The sequence below is a fragment of the Amyelois transitella genome, chromosome W (assembly GCF_032362555.1).
Source record: "Amyelois transitella isolate CPQ chromosome W, ilAmyTran1.1, whole genome shotgun sequence".
In the NCBI taxonomy this organism is placed as follows: Eukaryota; Metazoa; Arthropoda; class Insecta; order Lepidoptera; family Pyralidae; genus Amyelois; species Amyelois transitella.
The window spans coordinates 11338832-11354991 of record NC_083536.1 but is presented as its reverse complement, the minus strand read 5'-3'; the positions used below and the strand labels follow the sequence as shown (position 1 = coordinate 11354991).

The following is a 16160-nucleotide window of genomic DNA, read 5'->3' as shown; positions in this document are numbered from 1 at the left end:
CCCCGCAGGATAGGCCCTATTTACACGGGCTATCCATTAATTTATTTGGTCCATTCGAGTACGGATACGAACTGGTTTAGGTCAATCTTTTGAAATATAGTGCGTAACTATAATTGGCACGTAAATTCTTTAGTGCGACCGCCATCAACCCTGGGCGGGTTAACGTCATCTTTGTTTACCGATGCCGCCTCGATGTCTTTTAATGCTAAAGTGCAAGTTTTTAATTTAAATTTAATCTAAAAGGGACGACCTGGGCTAAAATGAAGTCCGCCTGCACCGAGATCCTCGAAGCGGCGGACAAAATCGCGGACCGAGGTGAAGAGTCTGAGGTCAACCGCAAAATGGCGGCGGATAACAAGAGGATGCGGGAGGAACTAGTTCTGCTAAGGCAAGAGACTAAAGCCCTCCGAATCGCATTCTCTGAGAGGAAGGCCCCCAACACGGAGCCCTTGGCCTCGACGCCCGATATCATGGCCCAAGTCGACCGCTCCATGCGGTCGTTCGGAGAGTCCCTCACCAGGGACCTATTCCTCTCCCTGGGGGGAATGATGAACGACCGCATTAAGGAACTGGAAAAGAGGGCTATTGTTGCCCCTCAGGAGGTACTGCGTCCACCGCTTGCGGCTGACCGTCGCAATAAGGAGGCTGGAAAGGCCCAAGATGAGGCACCCAAACAACCCGAAAATGTGGGGGCAGTTGCAGGTTCCACCCTGATGCCCCCGGCAAGACCTGGCCCGGCGCCCAAAGCGCCAAAAGCCACAACGGCAAAGGCTCTGCAAGCTCCCTCACAGGATGCTTCTGGCGCCCCACCCCAGGAGGAACCCACCCCCTCCTCCTCTTGGACGGAGGTAGTTAAAAAGGGGAAAAATAAGGGGAAGGGAAAAAAATCATCCCCTCCTGGGGTGGATAGTGCGGCTCCTCGCCCTACGGCCCCTGCGCCGGTCAAGCGGCAGTATGCCCTTCCCAAGTCAACGGCTGTGGTGGTGACTCTCAAGTCGGGTGCCACGGTAGATTATAAAACGGTGATGGGAAGGGTCACCACAATAAAATTGGCGACCATGGGTGTGGATCATGTGGCAGTGAGGAGTACGGCGACAGGCGCCAGAATCATCGAGGTCCCCGGAAGTGACAGCGGCGCTGTCGCTGACAACCTCCCCAGTAAAATCCGGGAACTAGTAGGGGAAGTAGCCGAGGTCACGCGGCCGTACAAAACGGCCCAAATTAAAATCTCCGGCTTTGACGAATCGGTCACGCCGGAGATACTGCAGAGGGAGGTGTCCCAGGTCGGCAAATGTCCACCGGAACAAATAAAGGTGGGGCAGATCCGAATGACCCCGGACTTCACCGGGGCCGTCATCGTGACCTGCCCTGTAGCCGTGGCCAACGCCCTCGTGGCGGACGGCCGTATTTTGATTGGTTGGTCGTCCGCCAAAATCACTGGCCTGGAACCCCTGCCTATGCGCTGCTTCAGGTGCATGGGTTTGGGCCACACGAGGGCGCTGTGTCCATCACCGGTGGACAGATCAGAACTCTGCCACAGATGCGGGAAAACGGGGCACCTCACACAACAATGTGCAGAAAAGGAGCCCTGGTGTGCGGTGTGCCATCACGCCAAGCTCCCGGCAAAGCACACTATGGGAGGGAAGGCGTGCAACCCCCCGCGCACCAGGGGGCGGCTGGAGCCCACTGGGCCTAACAGAGCGGGCAGCACAATGGAGCACTAATGCCTAGACACCAGCACCAGCATCAACCACTGGAGCTGCTGCAGTGCAACATTAACCACTCCGCCCGCGCGCAAGATCTCTTGCTCCAGCACCTGGCGGAGTGGGGCATTAGTGCTGCCATTGTGTGTGAGCCATATTTTGTTCCCCCTCTCCCTACATGGGTGGGGGACACGGAGGGAGAGGTCGCTATGACCATCCCCCGGATGGGAGACCGGCCTCCTCTGGTCAAGCAGAGTGCAGGCCGGGGCTACGTCGCGGCTAGATGGGGTGACATGGTTCTTGTCGCCGTGTACTTAGCCCCATCTAGACCACGTCGCGAGTTTGAGTGTCTCCTTCTTGAGGTGGGGCGGATTGTTGCGGGAGCGGCGCCCACGCCTGTAGTGGTGGCGGGGGACTTTAATGCCAAGTCTCCGGTATGGGGTTCCCCCGTCACCGACCTTCGCGGCAGGATCCTCTCCGACTGGATGATGGCATCGGGGCTGTGTGTCCTAAACCTGGGCACCGCCAACACTTGTGTACGGTGGAATGGGGGCTCTATAGTGGACGTTTCGTTCGCTACCCCCTCCACCGCTGCACGTGTCACAGGTTGGCGTGTCCTGGAGGATGTGGAGACCCTCTCCGACCATTTATATGTGCGGATGTCGGTCTCCAGACCGGCTTCGGTGCGGCCGCCCAGTCAAGGTCGCAATCTCCTGAGGAACCGGTTCCGCAAGTGGAGCCTGGCCAGCCTCGACGCTGACTCAGCTGAAGAGGCGGCCATGATCGAGCGTTGGCGAACACCATCGCCAGACCGGTCCCTCGACGTGGAGGAGAGGACCTGCCGCTTTCGGGCGTCGCTTGTCGCCGTCTGCGACGCCTCTATGAGAAGATCGGGTCCGCCGCCTAACAAAAAACTGGTGGTCGGAGGAGATCGCCGAGCTCCGACGCACCAGCAATAGTGCCCGTCGGGCATATACCCGGTGTAGGCGGCGAAGGACGATAGTGGAGGGTGAGGAGGAGCTCCTGCGTGCGGCACTTAGAGAGGCTAAGGAGGCCCTGTCCAAAGCGATTGCCAAGGCCAAGGACGAATCCTACAAAGAGTTCTTGGCCGCGTTGGACCGGGACCCTTGGGGGCGGCCGTACAAACTTGTACGGAACAAATTGCAGTGCGCCGCCCCGATGGCCTCTCTGGAACCGAAGCTCCTCCGCAACGTGGTGGAGGGACTTTTCCCCGAAGTCCCAGAGTTTGCCCCTCCGAGAATGGCTGCCCCGGAGCGGGAGTCCTCCAATATGATGGAAGTGCCGCCGGTCACTGACGCAGAGATGGAGCGGGTCATAGACCATCTCCATCGAAGCAAAAAGGCGCCGGGTCCTGATGGGGTCCCGGGCCGAGTCATACCGGTGGCGCTAGTACACCTTGGGGATCGCCTGAGAGACTTATTTGAAGATTGTCTCCAGACAGGGCGGTTCCCAGGGGTATGGAAGGAAGGCCGGCTCTGCCTTTTGAGGAAAGAGGGTCGGCCAGAGGACTCCCCCAGCGGATGGAGGCCCCTTGTAATGCTGGACGAATCCGGGAAGATGCTCGAACGTATAATAGCGTCCCGTATCACCCGGCATCTTGAAGACAGGGGGCCTGACATCTCAGACCGTCAGTTCGGATTCCGGACTGGACGGTCTACCATCGATGCGATCGGGGCATTGAGGAACTTCTCGGAGAGGGCAACTGAGAGGGGGGGTGGGGCCGTGGCAGTATCCCTTGATATTGCCAACGCCTTCGGCTCCATCCCCTTTGAGGTCATAAAGTAGGCACTCCGGTACCACGGGGTGCCCCTTTATTTACAGAGGATCGTGGAGCACTACCTCACGGCGAGGGTAGTGCTCTACGAGAATAAAGATGGCAGTATAACGTCGAGGGCAATGGTCTGCGGTGTTCCCCAGGGGTCGGTGCTGGGACCCCTGCTGTGGAACATCGGCTATGACTGGGCCATCCGCGGGGTCCTTTTGCCCCGGATGGCGGTCATCTGCTATGCGGATGACACGTTGGTCGCTGTCTGGGGTGAAGAACTGGAGGGGACCCTACGCAGAGCGGCAGTTGCGGCAGACCTGATGGTTTACCGCATCAGGCTGCTGGGACTAAGGGTGGCCCTCAACAAAACTGAGGCCATTGCCTTCGGCGGAAGAGGTTGGAGGCCTCCAGCTGGCGCGTCCATATTGGTGAATGGAGAAAGAGTCCGGATGATGCCGAATATCAAATATCTCGGCATCATACTGGACCCACGGTGGGACTTCGGGGAGCACTTCAGGCGCATGGCTCCCCGAATTATCGGTGCAGCTTCGGCACTCAGCCGACTGCTATCCAACGTAGGAGGGCCGGGTGCTCCGTGTCGTCGCCTGTATGCGAATGTCACTCGCAGCATGGCACTATACGGGGCCGATATGGGCGGATCGGCTCTCCGCTGCCAACAAGGCCCTGCTTCGGCGGCCACAAAGAGTGGTAGCCATCCGAATATGCAGGGCCTACATAACGGTGGCATGGGCGGCAGCCTGCGCCTTAGCTGGCACCCCACCGTGGGAACTGGACGCGCTGGCCCAAATGGAGGCCTATAAGGAGAGGGCTAGGTGGCGAGCTCTGCCTGCCGCCGAGAGAGAAGCGGACGGCAGAGGTAGGGACCTGGTCGTGGCTAGATTACGGGAGCGATGGAGGAGTGACCTCGAAAACTCCGAATTCGGAGTTCGAACCATCGGGGCACTCCTTCCATCGCTGGACAAATGGCTGGATCGACGCCACGGCCAGGTGTCGTACAGGTTAGCACAGGTCACTGTCATTAAGAAAAGACGTTTAATTGATCGCTCTCAAATTAATGTGATTTATATTTGGTTTTAACAAGTTATAAGTGATATAATTATACGGAAACTAACCTATATATCCAGGACATCAAGGTATGACAAAGGGTTTCCTATTCCAGCACTTATTCTTGATATAATAAGACAAAAGAATTTTGAAAATCACTGTAACGACAATAAATTTGAAATTTCCATTTCTTAGTCATGATTTTTTTGGCCAATTAGAAGAGAAAGTTTACATTTCACTTCACACATGCAAACGAGTATGACTATAGACTTTTGACAAATAATTGACACTGACATCTCAGATTTAGCTGTCTATGTTTTGTTTTTTGGTGCTTAAGAAATAAGTAAAAGCAGCCAAGAATGAATAATTTACTTGATAACATCACATTACGACGACCTTGCTCGCAACAATCGCAGTCTTCCATGTCTAATGATGATAAGTTAATCAACTCTCCGCTAGATGGCACCTCTAGTACAATACCATCGGATAGTGAAAACGAAGATCAAACAGTAGAGCTTAAAAATCAATTTTTAAAATTAACAGAAGATTTGAAGGCAGCAAATGACACAATAAAGGAATTAAAGACAGAAATTTGTACTTTAAAAACGACTATAGCAGATTTAAGTTCCAAAAATGAAACAAAAATATTGGAATCACAAAACTTGACAAAAAATAACAAAACTCCTAAGAAGAAATTAGTTGACATAGGTATTAAACCAAAAAATAAAAGAACCTCGAAGAATAAATTGGCAAATGTAGGAAATAAATCAACGGACAAGAATCAACTAATTAGTGACAAGGAAAAAAATACACAAGATACAGTACAGACAGAAAATTTAGAAAAATCATCAAAAAACATAAATAAAATTTGCATGATTAGTAGTAATAATAGCAATAAGATGTTATCAATTGCAGAGAGCACTTTCGGCAATTGTAAAATTTGTCACTACATAAAACCTAACTGTGGAATTAAAAAGTTATTAGAAAACTTACATTTAAAACTTGAAGAGTACTCTCTAAGGGACTTTTGTATTATTTTTATTGGTCAAGATGATTTCAAGAAAACTGACAATTACTTTGACTTAGTATTAAATATAAGAGAGATACTGCAATCAATTACTCACACAAATATTGTTTTATGCTTGCCGACATTTTTATGTAACAATTTTTCAACAATTTTTAATTGGAGATTAGAATTATTTAATAATTTACTATACTTGGACAATCATACACATAAATATGCTTATTTATTGGATTCAAATTTAAATTTATCCTATGACAATAAAATGTTTTCTTCTCATTTAGGTTCTATTAATAATGTAGGCATGAGACAAATATTTTTGGATTTAGAACAATTATTTATAGATATTTTAAGTTATGACAATAGTGATGTAACAGGCGAGATAAATATTGGTACGCATTCAGATTTTTTTCGACTTTACTAACAATGATGACATCTTAACTATCTTACACCAAAACATTGCAGGGCTTTTAAATAAGTCAAACTTGTTAGCTGTTCATTTAGAAGAATTAATTGATAAAAAAATCGATGTAGATATTGTTTGTGTGACTGAACATTTTATGGAGTCAGGCTTTGAAGATATTTTGAACATCTCAAACTTTCGTCTTGCGGCACACTATTGTAGGAATGGTATAAAACGTGGTGGTTCATGTATTTTGGTAAAAAATTGTATTCATTTTAAAGAGTTAAAATGGGTATCAGAACATTCGGTAATTGGTGTTGTTGAATATTGCGCAATAGAATTAACTCAGTATCGATTAATTATATTATGTGTTTATAGACCAGCAACTTCAAAAGATTATAATACTTTTTACGCTCAATTAGATCTAATATTAAAGACATTAAGTATGAATTCGAATAAACAAATAGTAATGTGTGGGGATTTTAACATTAACATTTTAATAAAATCCGACTTATCTCAAGATTTTGAAAATTTCCTTAGTTGTTACAATCTTAAATTACAAATACGTGAAATCACTAGACCAATGACAAAAACCTGTCTGGATAATTATGCACACAATTTAAATTTGTCATGTAGAACTACAGTAATTGAGCTAGCATTATCTGATCATACAGCTCAAATTATTCATATCCCGGTTAGTAAAATTAATAAATTAAGTTATTGGTACGTTAAAAAACGAGTTTTATCTCTGGAACACTTATGTATTTTTAAAAAATACATTAATGACTTCCCATTTTCAGGCATTTATAACACCGATGATCCAAATATTGCTTTTGATTTTTTTCTAGAAAATTTCCAAATGTTGTATAATCTCTGTTTTCCTTTTAAACGTATTACTTTAAGAAATAAAAAGAAATTAAAGTGGATCTCTAAAGGTATAAAAACTTGTTGTAGGAAAAAAAGACTACTTTTGTGGAAATATAGAAAATCGCCATCAGTAGAAACTAAACAGACACTATCAAATTATTCTAAAAAATTGAATAAAATTATAAATTTAACTCAAAAATCTCAAAATTCACATTATATTGTAGAGGTAAGACAATGTAACCCTATTTATAAGTGATTTGTATGAAATATAATTCAGTATTAACTCATCATTCGGTCTATCAATTAGTCTCCTAACACACCACCTTTACATGGCGACCCTGCCATATTTGGTGTCGGTTTGGCACGTGTAGTTTCGGATTTCGTCTCGGTGCTACAGTGCAAGGCTACTAAGTACAGAATGGGCAGTGCAAATTTTGTTCTCTATCTGTCGACGTGTGAAGTGGATATTAAAAATCGTCATAATGGGCGCATCTCAAACTAAAGAGGAAATAATTTTGGCGCAAAATGCAGCTGGTGGTGGAGCTTTAAATCAAGCCACGATAGAGCGACATATGGGCTTAACAAATATTATGCTCAGTGTAATTTTTGTTATACTATTTGTCGGAGTGTGCATGGTCATATACCATTTTTACAAAAGATGCCACAGAAAGTGGATTAGAGAGGAGATAAGGCAAACAAATAAGAGAGAGTCATTCCTGATGAGGTCATGGCGTGGACGACGTGAGGCAGATAAGGTCGAGCAGGTCTAAGACGCAAAATGCGGAAATAGTGCAATACAATACAAGTGTCGGCATAAAAAGTGAAAGTGAAGTGATAAAAATAAATAAAAAATAAATAAATAAGGACCTTTTAAGAAATGAATTCAATCATAAAAGAAGAGAAAGAACATTACTTATAATAAATATCTAACAAAATAAAGTGCAGTGTAGAGGGTAATGCGATGAGGCTCCGTGTATGGATGGACGATAAGTAAACACTAGTTAAGGGTAAGCTCTTATATTTGATTGTTATGGCTCAATTGATTCATGATATATATAAGGAATTATTATGTATACGTACTTATTTAATAAAAATAGGACCTTCTAAACGAATAGGAGAAACTATTGAAAAGAAATTAAGAGAAGCTGAACAGATAAAATTAAAATATGAGCAGGTATTAGAGGAGATAAATGAGAAGTTGAATGATTTAACAAGTGAGGATTACGAATTATTGTGTAAACATTGTACTTTATTTGAAGATTTATTTAAAGAAATAGAAAGTTTGTGTAAAATTGATAGAAAGATAGTTACAATGGAGAAATTTAACCATAAAGTTGCTTTGGGTTTATTACCTGTTATGAATGATGATGAAAATAACACAAAACACCTCATTGACACTATTGAGTATTATGCAGAAACACTAGATAGTGAATCACAGAAAAAATTAATAACTTTTGTATTGAGGAGTAGGTTGTCAGAAAGTGCAAAATTACTTTTAAATGATAAATATGACACTATTGCCGATTTAGTACTTGCGATGAGATCGTGCTTGTTAGCTAAAAAATCAGCAACAGCGATACAGAAACAATTATTATCGTTAAAACAGAATGAGATGTCGATTGTAGATTATGGAAAAGAACTTTCAGAGATGTTTGTCAATCTTACAATTTCGCAATCACAAGGAGATTCGGAAAAGTATAAAGCTTTAAAAAGTATAAACGAAAATCAAGCTATTCGACAGTTTGCTGAAGGATTGCGAAATCGTAGGATTTCCACTATTATTTTAGCACAGAAATTTACATCCTTAAAGGATGCAGTTCAAGCAGCGGTAGAGGAGGATGTCGCATCACCATCGACTTCCAACAATATTATGACAATGAGGAATTATCGTAATAATGGTAATCGTAATTTTAGAGGCCGTGGTAACTACAATAGAGGTCCGAGAGTATATCGAGGTAAGTACACCCAGTATAATCATATGCAACAGGGGTCTAGCGGTCAACGAGGAGGAAACCAAGGTGCGAGAGTGTGGCGCAATAGAGGTGGTCGTGATAATAGTTATAGAGGTTCGACTCCTCGCCGAAATTTTGGACGAAACTATCGAGGTAGGACAAACAACTATAATCATCAAGTTCATATGATTTCACGTGATGACGTAGAAGGAAAGGTTGATACGAATTCTAATATTCAGTTTTTTCGTGACTAAACATCAAATATTGGCTAGTAACAATACTTGTCATGTAACATTACATTTGTCTAACAACTGCGCATATTCTTGGTTAGTCGACACCGGCGCTTCTATATCGGCTATAAAGTATAAACATGTCAGAGAGCAAAATATTCCACTCCAAAAAGAGCATATAGAGATAGACGGCATAGGTGGTAGAGTTAGAGCAATTGGATACGTTTGTTTACAGTTATTCATACCATCTATGAAGAACAGTGTTACTCAGAAATTTTATGTATTCGATTCTTTACCTTGTAGGGCGAATGGAATAATTGGACAAGACTTTTTGAATAAATATAGAGCGACACTGGATTTTAAAAATAAATCGCTACAATTATATTCAAACGAAAATAAACAGATAGTCATGCCCTTAACAACTAATCAGTGTTCGTTTAATATTCCTTCCAGATGTGAGACTATACATTATATTGATACAGAGTTGACGGAAGAAAGTGTTGTATGTTCTTCTGAAATTTGTGATGGCATTTACATAGCTAGTGCATTAGTAAAACCTGAGAACGGTAAAATCCCTATACAAATTTTAAATACCACAGAAAAGAACTTGACATTAAGTGAAATAAAACCTATAGTTCACAAAGCTAGTGATTATCAAAGTTGTGCTTTTGGAAAATGTAATAAAAATGCTGATCGGGCCCGAAGGTTATTAATGGAATTAAAGTTGGATTATCTTAATATGGAAGAGCAAAAGTCTATTGAAAATATATGTGTGAAATATGCAGACATATTTTATTTACCTTCTGATAAATTATCAACAACTAATATTTATGAACATAGCATACACCTTAAACAAAATACTGAACCGATTTTCGTGAAACCGTACAGATTACCACATTCACAAAAAGATGAAATTAAAAAACAAATAGATAAAATGCTTAGTGAAGGTATTATAGAACCCTGTCAAAGTGAGTGGTCTAGTCCAATATTATTGGTTCCTAAAAAATTAGATTCCACAGGTGAGAAAAAGTGGAGGTTGGTAGTAGATTATAGGAAAATTAATAATGTTATTAAGGAAGATAAGTTTCCCCTTCCAAATATTCATGAAATATTAGATTCGTTATCGGGTTGTGTATATTATACACATTTAGATCTTCACCAAGGATATTACAATGTAAGCTTAGAAAAAAGTAGCCGAAAATATACTGCGTTCTGTTCAGGTCAGTTTCAAATGACTAGGATGCCTATGGGTCTAAAAACTAGTCCTAGCTCATTTTCCAGGATGATGAATATAGCTATGGCAGGTCTTACGTATGAAAAATGTATGGTGTATCAAGATGATTTAATATGTATGGGACGAGATTTAGAAAGTCACAATAAAAACTTACAGGACATTTTTCAGCGACTCCGAGAAGTGAACCTTAAATTGAATCCAAATAAATGTGAATTTTTGAAAAAAGATATTTTATATTTAGGTCATGTAGTTTCGGCAGCTGGTGTTTTACCAGACCCAGAAAAAATTAAAATAGTTCAAAATTATCATGTTCCAAAAACAACAGATGAGGCAAAAAGATTTGTAGCATTTGTTAACTATTATCGGCGATTTGTTCCAAATTTTGCTGAAAAGGCTCATCCATTAAATCAATTATGCAGGAAAAATGTAACATTTGTGTGGGATGATGCTTGTCAAAAATCATTTGAAACTCTTAAAAATGCAATAATTTCTCACCCTGTATTACAATATCCCAATTTATCTCAGGAAAATACATTTATAATTCAGACAGACGCATCGGGATATGCTATAGGTGCAGTTTTAAATAACAACGATGGCAGGCCAGTAGCCTATGCAAGTAGGAGTCTTAACAAAGCGGAAAAGAACTATCCAACTATTGAAAAAGAGTTATTAGCAATAGTTTGGGCCGTAAAACATTTTCGCCCATACTTATACGGTCGGAAATTTATTATACAAACAGATCATAAACCGCTTGTCTATCTGTTTAATATGAAGGATCCGTCTAGTAGATTGATGAAGTTCAGAATGGCTTTGGAAGAGTATGATTTTGTGATAGAGTATATAAGAGGAGCTGATAATGCAGCTGCAGATGCATTGTCTCGCTTATGTATATCATCGGATGAATTGAAGGAGATGAATGAACAAATGGTGAATGTTATGACACGGGCACAGAAAAGACGTGAGAATGAGAAAAATAAAGATACTGGGAATAATATGGTACCTACTGACGATTGGACTGATCACCCGAGAGTCATAGAAACACATATTAAACCCAAGAGATCTATAGAGTTAAGATTTGCGAGTGTTACAGACATGCAATTTTTAAGAAGAATGAGATATAAGAGTAGTAAAACGAACACATTATTATATGTTGAAGAGAAAAAATGTATTTTTATTAATCCAGATTCTCAATCACAAATTTCGTCAGGCGAATTTGCGAGAGAACTGTGTGTTTTATGTAAAAGTAATGACATAAGTGAAGTATGTTTTATTAAGAAGAAGAATTATTGTTTATTTATTGAGAAATTAGTAAGCGCTATAAAAGACATAAAGAATTGGTCCGGACCACGTTTGTGTGTTTTAAATGATATAAAAAGGATAGAAGATAAAGATGAAAAACGAATTATTTTAAATGATTTCCACCTTTTGCCTACAAGTGGCCATGCAGGCGTTAGAAGGATGTTCACAAATATTAAAAAATATTACTATTGGCCAGGGCTTGAAAATGACGTAAAGGAATTCGTAAAACGTTGTGATAAGTGTCAGAGAATGAAGCATTCTTCACATTATATAAAAGAGCCCATGGTAGTGACGACAACTGCTAATTCAGCGTTCGAAAAAATTTTCCTTGATACTGTAGGACCTATAGATAGGGATGAAAACAATTATTCATATATAATCACGATTCAGTGTGAATTAACAAAATATGTTGAAGCGTATCCTATGGTAACAAAAAGTAGTGTTGAAATAGCTCAAAAGTTCGTAAATAATTTTATATTGAGGTATGGCATTCCCAAGGTGATAGCCACAGATAGAGGAACAGAGTTTTTATCATCAATATTCAAAGAGGTTTGTAAACTTATGAATATAGACCAGTTGCAGTCAACAGCCTATCATCATCAGACACTGGGTAGCTTGGAAAACACTCACAAGGGTTTAGGTAATTATCTACGTATCCAATGTGAAAAACATCCTGAGATTTGGAGTACATGGTTACCATTTTGGTGTTTTTCACACAACACTTCCGTTCACAGTGAGACTAAATTTACACCGTTTGAGCTCGTATTCGGTAAGAGATGTGTTTTACCGTCAAACCTCACAAAGGATTACGTAGACCCATTGTATAATGTAGATAGCTATCCCTTAGAATTAAGATACAGGATACAAACTTCTCAGAAAGAAGCGCGGGATAATTTAATATTAAGTAAAAATAGAAGGAAGGAAAAATATGATCGAAATAGCAATTCTATTATTTATAAAGAAAACGATCTTATTTTATTAAAGAACGAAACAGGTAATAAACTCCAAAGTATTTATTCTGGCCCTTATAAGGTTGTAAAGGAAATTCCTCCAAATGTTGAAATTATAAAAAATAATAAAATAGATATAGTACATAAAAATAGAACTAAACTTTATCATGAGCCTACAGAGATGAGTAACAGTCAGAATGATTCATAAAATACTTAGTGATTGCATTGTATAAAGAATGTGTCAGGTCAGCGAAAGTTATTTTTAGCCTGTACTTGTATTGTAGAGCATAGTTTGTGTATTGGGTACGTGTAGTAAGATATAACTTTAAGTAAAAATAAAAGGAAATATTACCCATTTATACTTTTATTAGTATTATAATTAAAAGAACATAAGTAACATTTTTATTTTATTTTCTTTGTTATAGAAAATCAACCATATGATTTAACAAGTACTTAGAAATATTTGCAATTGCATTGTATACTGTAATGTCGTATAAGCTTAATCTATTTTTAGCCTGCACTTGTAACATTAGTGTTGTTTTTTTTTTTAAAAAAAAAAAAAAAAAAAAAAAGAGTTCCATTAATAAAATAAATAAGTAACTATAACAAAATATTATGTAAAAAAAAAAAAAAAAAAAAAAAAAAATATGTCAATAATTAATATTAACTAATTTTAATTCTTGTACCAAACCGTGCACGGTACCTACAAATAAGTAGTTTTAATACAGTGGATTGTAAACTTCTATTAATTCATATTTCGATAAAATTAAAATAAAACTGTATTTTATTTTAATTTCTCCTGCGAGGGAGATGTAGAGGTAAGACAATGTAACCCTATTTATAAGTGATTTGTATGAAATATAATTCAGTATTAACTCATCATTCGGTCTATCAATTAGTCTCCTAACACACCACCTTTACAATATCACCAAATCACAAAATAAATCAAAAGCAGCTTGGCAAATTATAAACGACAGAAATAAAAATAATGAATATATTACAAAAATTGAAAAAAATGGAGAAGTAATTTCAGACCCAAAAACAATTGCAAATGCTTTTAATACACATTTTATTGATAAAATAGAAAAATCATCAAACATGTTAAGTGACAGAGTGGATTTACCGTTACAGCCACAAACTATGTTTCTGATGCCTATACTGACTGAGGATGTTGTTAAAATTATAAAATCACTTAAAAATAAAACTAGCACAGGTTATGATAATATTTCTACAAAAGTTATAAAATTTGTTTCTGATGATATATCGGGCCATTTATGTCATTTAATAAATTTGTGCATCACTGCTGGAATCTACCCAAATAGCTTGAAAACTACGGTTATAAAACCACTACATAAAAAAGGAGACAAAAAAGACATGTCTAATTTTAGACCAATAGCTTTGGGTTCAATTTTCACAAAAATTTTTGAAAAGTATTTATTTGAATGTATTTTTAATTACTTGACAAAATATAACATTTTATGTGACGAACAACAGGGATTTAGGAAAAATAGAACAATTAATATGGCAATTTATGATTTATTTGATATTGTTATGAGAAACGTAGATAATAAGACACCCGTGTGTGCACTATATACAGATATGACACAAGCATTTGATTATGTCAATCACAAAAGATTATTGAATAAAATGAGTATTTATGGTATTAGAGGAAATGTTTTAAATTTAATTGAATCATACCTTCTAAATAGGAGTCAATATGTAGAAGTAAAAAGTTTATGTTCAAAATCAAAGAATGAAGAGGTTCACAGATCTGAATCTAGAATAAATAGATTCGGAGTACCTCAAGGAAGTGTACTGGGGCCACTGCTGTTTCTAATTTATATCAATGATCTTCCAAAATATATACGACATAAAATGGTTTTATTTGCTGACGACAGTACGGCCATAATCAAATGTGACGATACGAATGAATACGAATGTGACATAAATACAGTTTTAAATGATATTATAATGTGGTTAGACTCAAACAATCTGAAAATTAATTTGCAAAAAACTAAATTAATGCAGTTTCATCAAAGAAAATTACCACCTAATCTGAATATAAATTATAATGGCTACAGGCTGGAGGAGGTACAATCAACAAAATTTCTAGGACTTTCGATTGACAGCAAATTAACATGGTCCTCTCACACTGAGCAAGTATGCAAAAAACTTTATAAAGCAGTATATGCTTTGTTCAAATTGTCAAAAAAAGTTAACATTGAAGTGGTATTAACTGCTTACCATGGTTTAGTTACACCTCATTTACGATACGGCGTTATTTTTTGGGGTATCTCGAGTGGTAATGACAAAGTTTTTAAGGCACAAAAAAGGTGTTTAAGATCGATGTACAATTTGCAAAGTACAGTCAGTTGTGTACCGATATTTAAATCACTGAAATTATTGACACTTCCATGTATTTTTATATTAGAATTATGTATATTTGTGAAATTGAATTCGAATTTATTCAAAAAACTTTCCGACATTAGGATGAGGGTAGATCACATCAGACCCCAACACAAATATAAGTTGGTAACTGGTGGATTTAAAACTGCCATGATGAATAAAAATGTTATCGGAATGGCTCCCATAATTTTTAATAAAATACCCGACAACATTAAAATTCTCGATTTTGTGACATTTAAAAATAAATTGAAATCATTTTTGACAGACAGATGCTATTATAATATAAATGACTTTCTAAATGACGATTTAAAGGACTGGAATTAGCCACTTTGACGAATTGCTTTGGGATATATTTGTATGTGTTTTTTTTTCTTTCTTTTTTAATGGTTTGGAAGCAATTGGTATTTTTTTGTTTTTTTTTTTTAATTTAGCGACTAAGTACCTTAATTATTGTACGTCTATTATAGACAGGCCACAGTGACACCTTACATGTTTATCATTTTTATATCTTTTATACCTGTGTACCACAATAAATATTTTTGAATTTTGAATTTGAATTTGAATTTTGGTAATGACCGGGCATGGCTGCTTCGGTCATTACCTGTACCGTATTGGGAAAGAAGGGAGCGAGGTCTGCCATGAGTGTGGAGAGTCGGACGACACGGCCCAACACACTCTGGCAGACTGCTCAAGGTGGTCGGCGCAGCGGCAAGAGCTGGTGGAAGTTTTGGGGGATGGCGACCTCTCGCTGCATAACGTCGTTGACAGGATGTTATGCAGCGAGAGGAACTGGGCGGCGGTTGCTTCCTTCTGTGAGACCGTCATCTCGCAGAAGGAGGCTGCTGAGAGGGTGCGGGAGGAAGACCCAAACGCGCCCTCAATAGACGTGGACGGGGTGGCAGAAGGCGAGCACGTTACCGTGCTCACCTACTCCCCCATCAGGACCACTAATCCTGGGCAGTATGGGCGACTAGCAACTTACTAGTCGTCCAAGAAAGCAAGATCCTCGGTAAAGCCGCACCGAGGAGCCAGAGGGCATCATGGTAGAATGCATTGCCGATCCCATGATGCCTTCTAAATGGCAGGAAGGAAGCGCCGGAGGGGTTTTAGTGCGGTAGTCTGGCACACTCGGTGCCAGGAGTCCCACACTCTCCCGGGTGAAGACCCGGGGGGTCGTCCGTAAATGGATTTCCCCTTCGTAACAAAAAAAAAAAAAAAGGTGACAGAGTTGAATCAAGTACTAG

The 16160-nt window shown here is 39.7% G+C and overlaps 2 protein-coding genes across 2 annotated transcripts; both read left to right on the top strand.

Annotated features, from left to right (window-relative positions):
- The first annotated feature begins 260 nt into the window (after positions 1-260).
- On the top strand, positions 261-1724 carry LOC132904207 (uncharacterized). The gene has a single exon (XM_060954123.1). It carries the CDS (start codon positions 261-263, stop codon positions 1722-1724), a length of 1464 nt encoding a protein of 487 aa, XP_060810106.1.
- A 13763-nt stretch (positions 1725-15487) lies between these two features.
- Positions 15488-15901, top strand: LOC132904206 (uncharacterized). The gene has a single exon (XM_060954121.1). The coding sequence runs from the start codon at positions 15488-15490 to the stop codon at positions 15899-15901; it is 414 nt and encodes a 137-aa protein (XP_060810104.1).
- Positions 15902-16160: the final 259 nt, after the last annotated feature.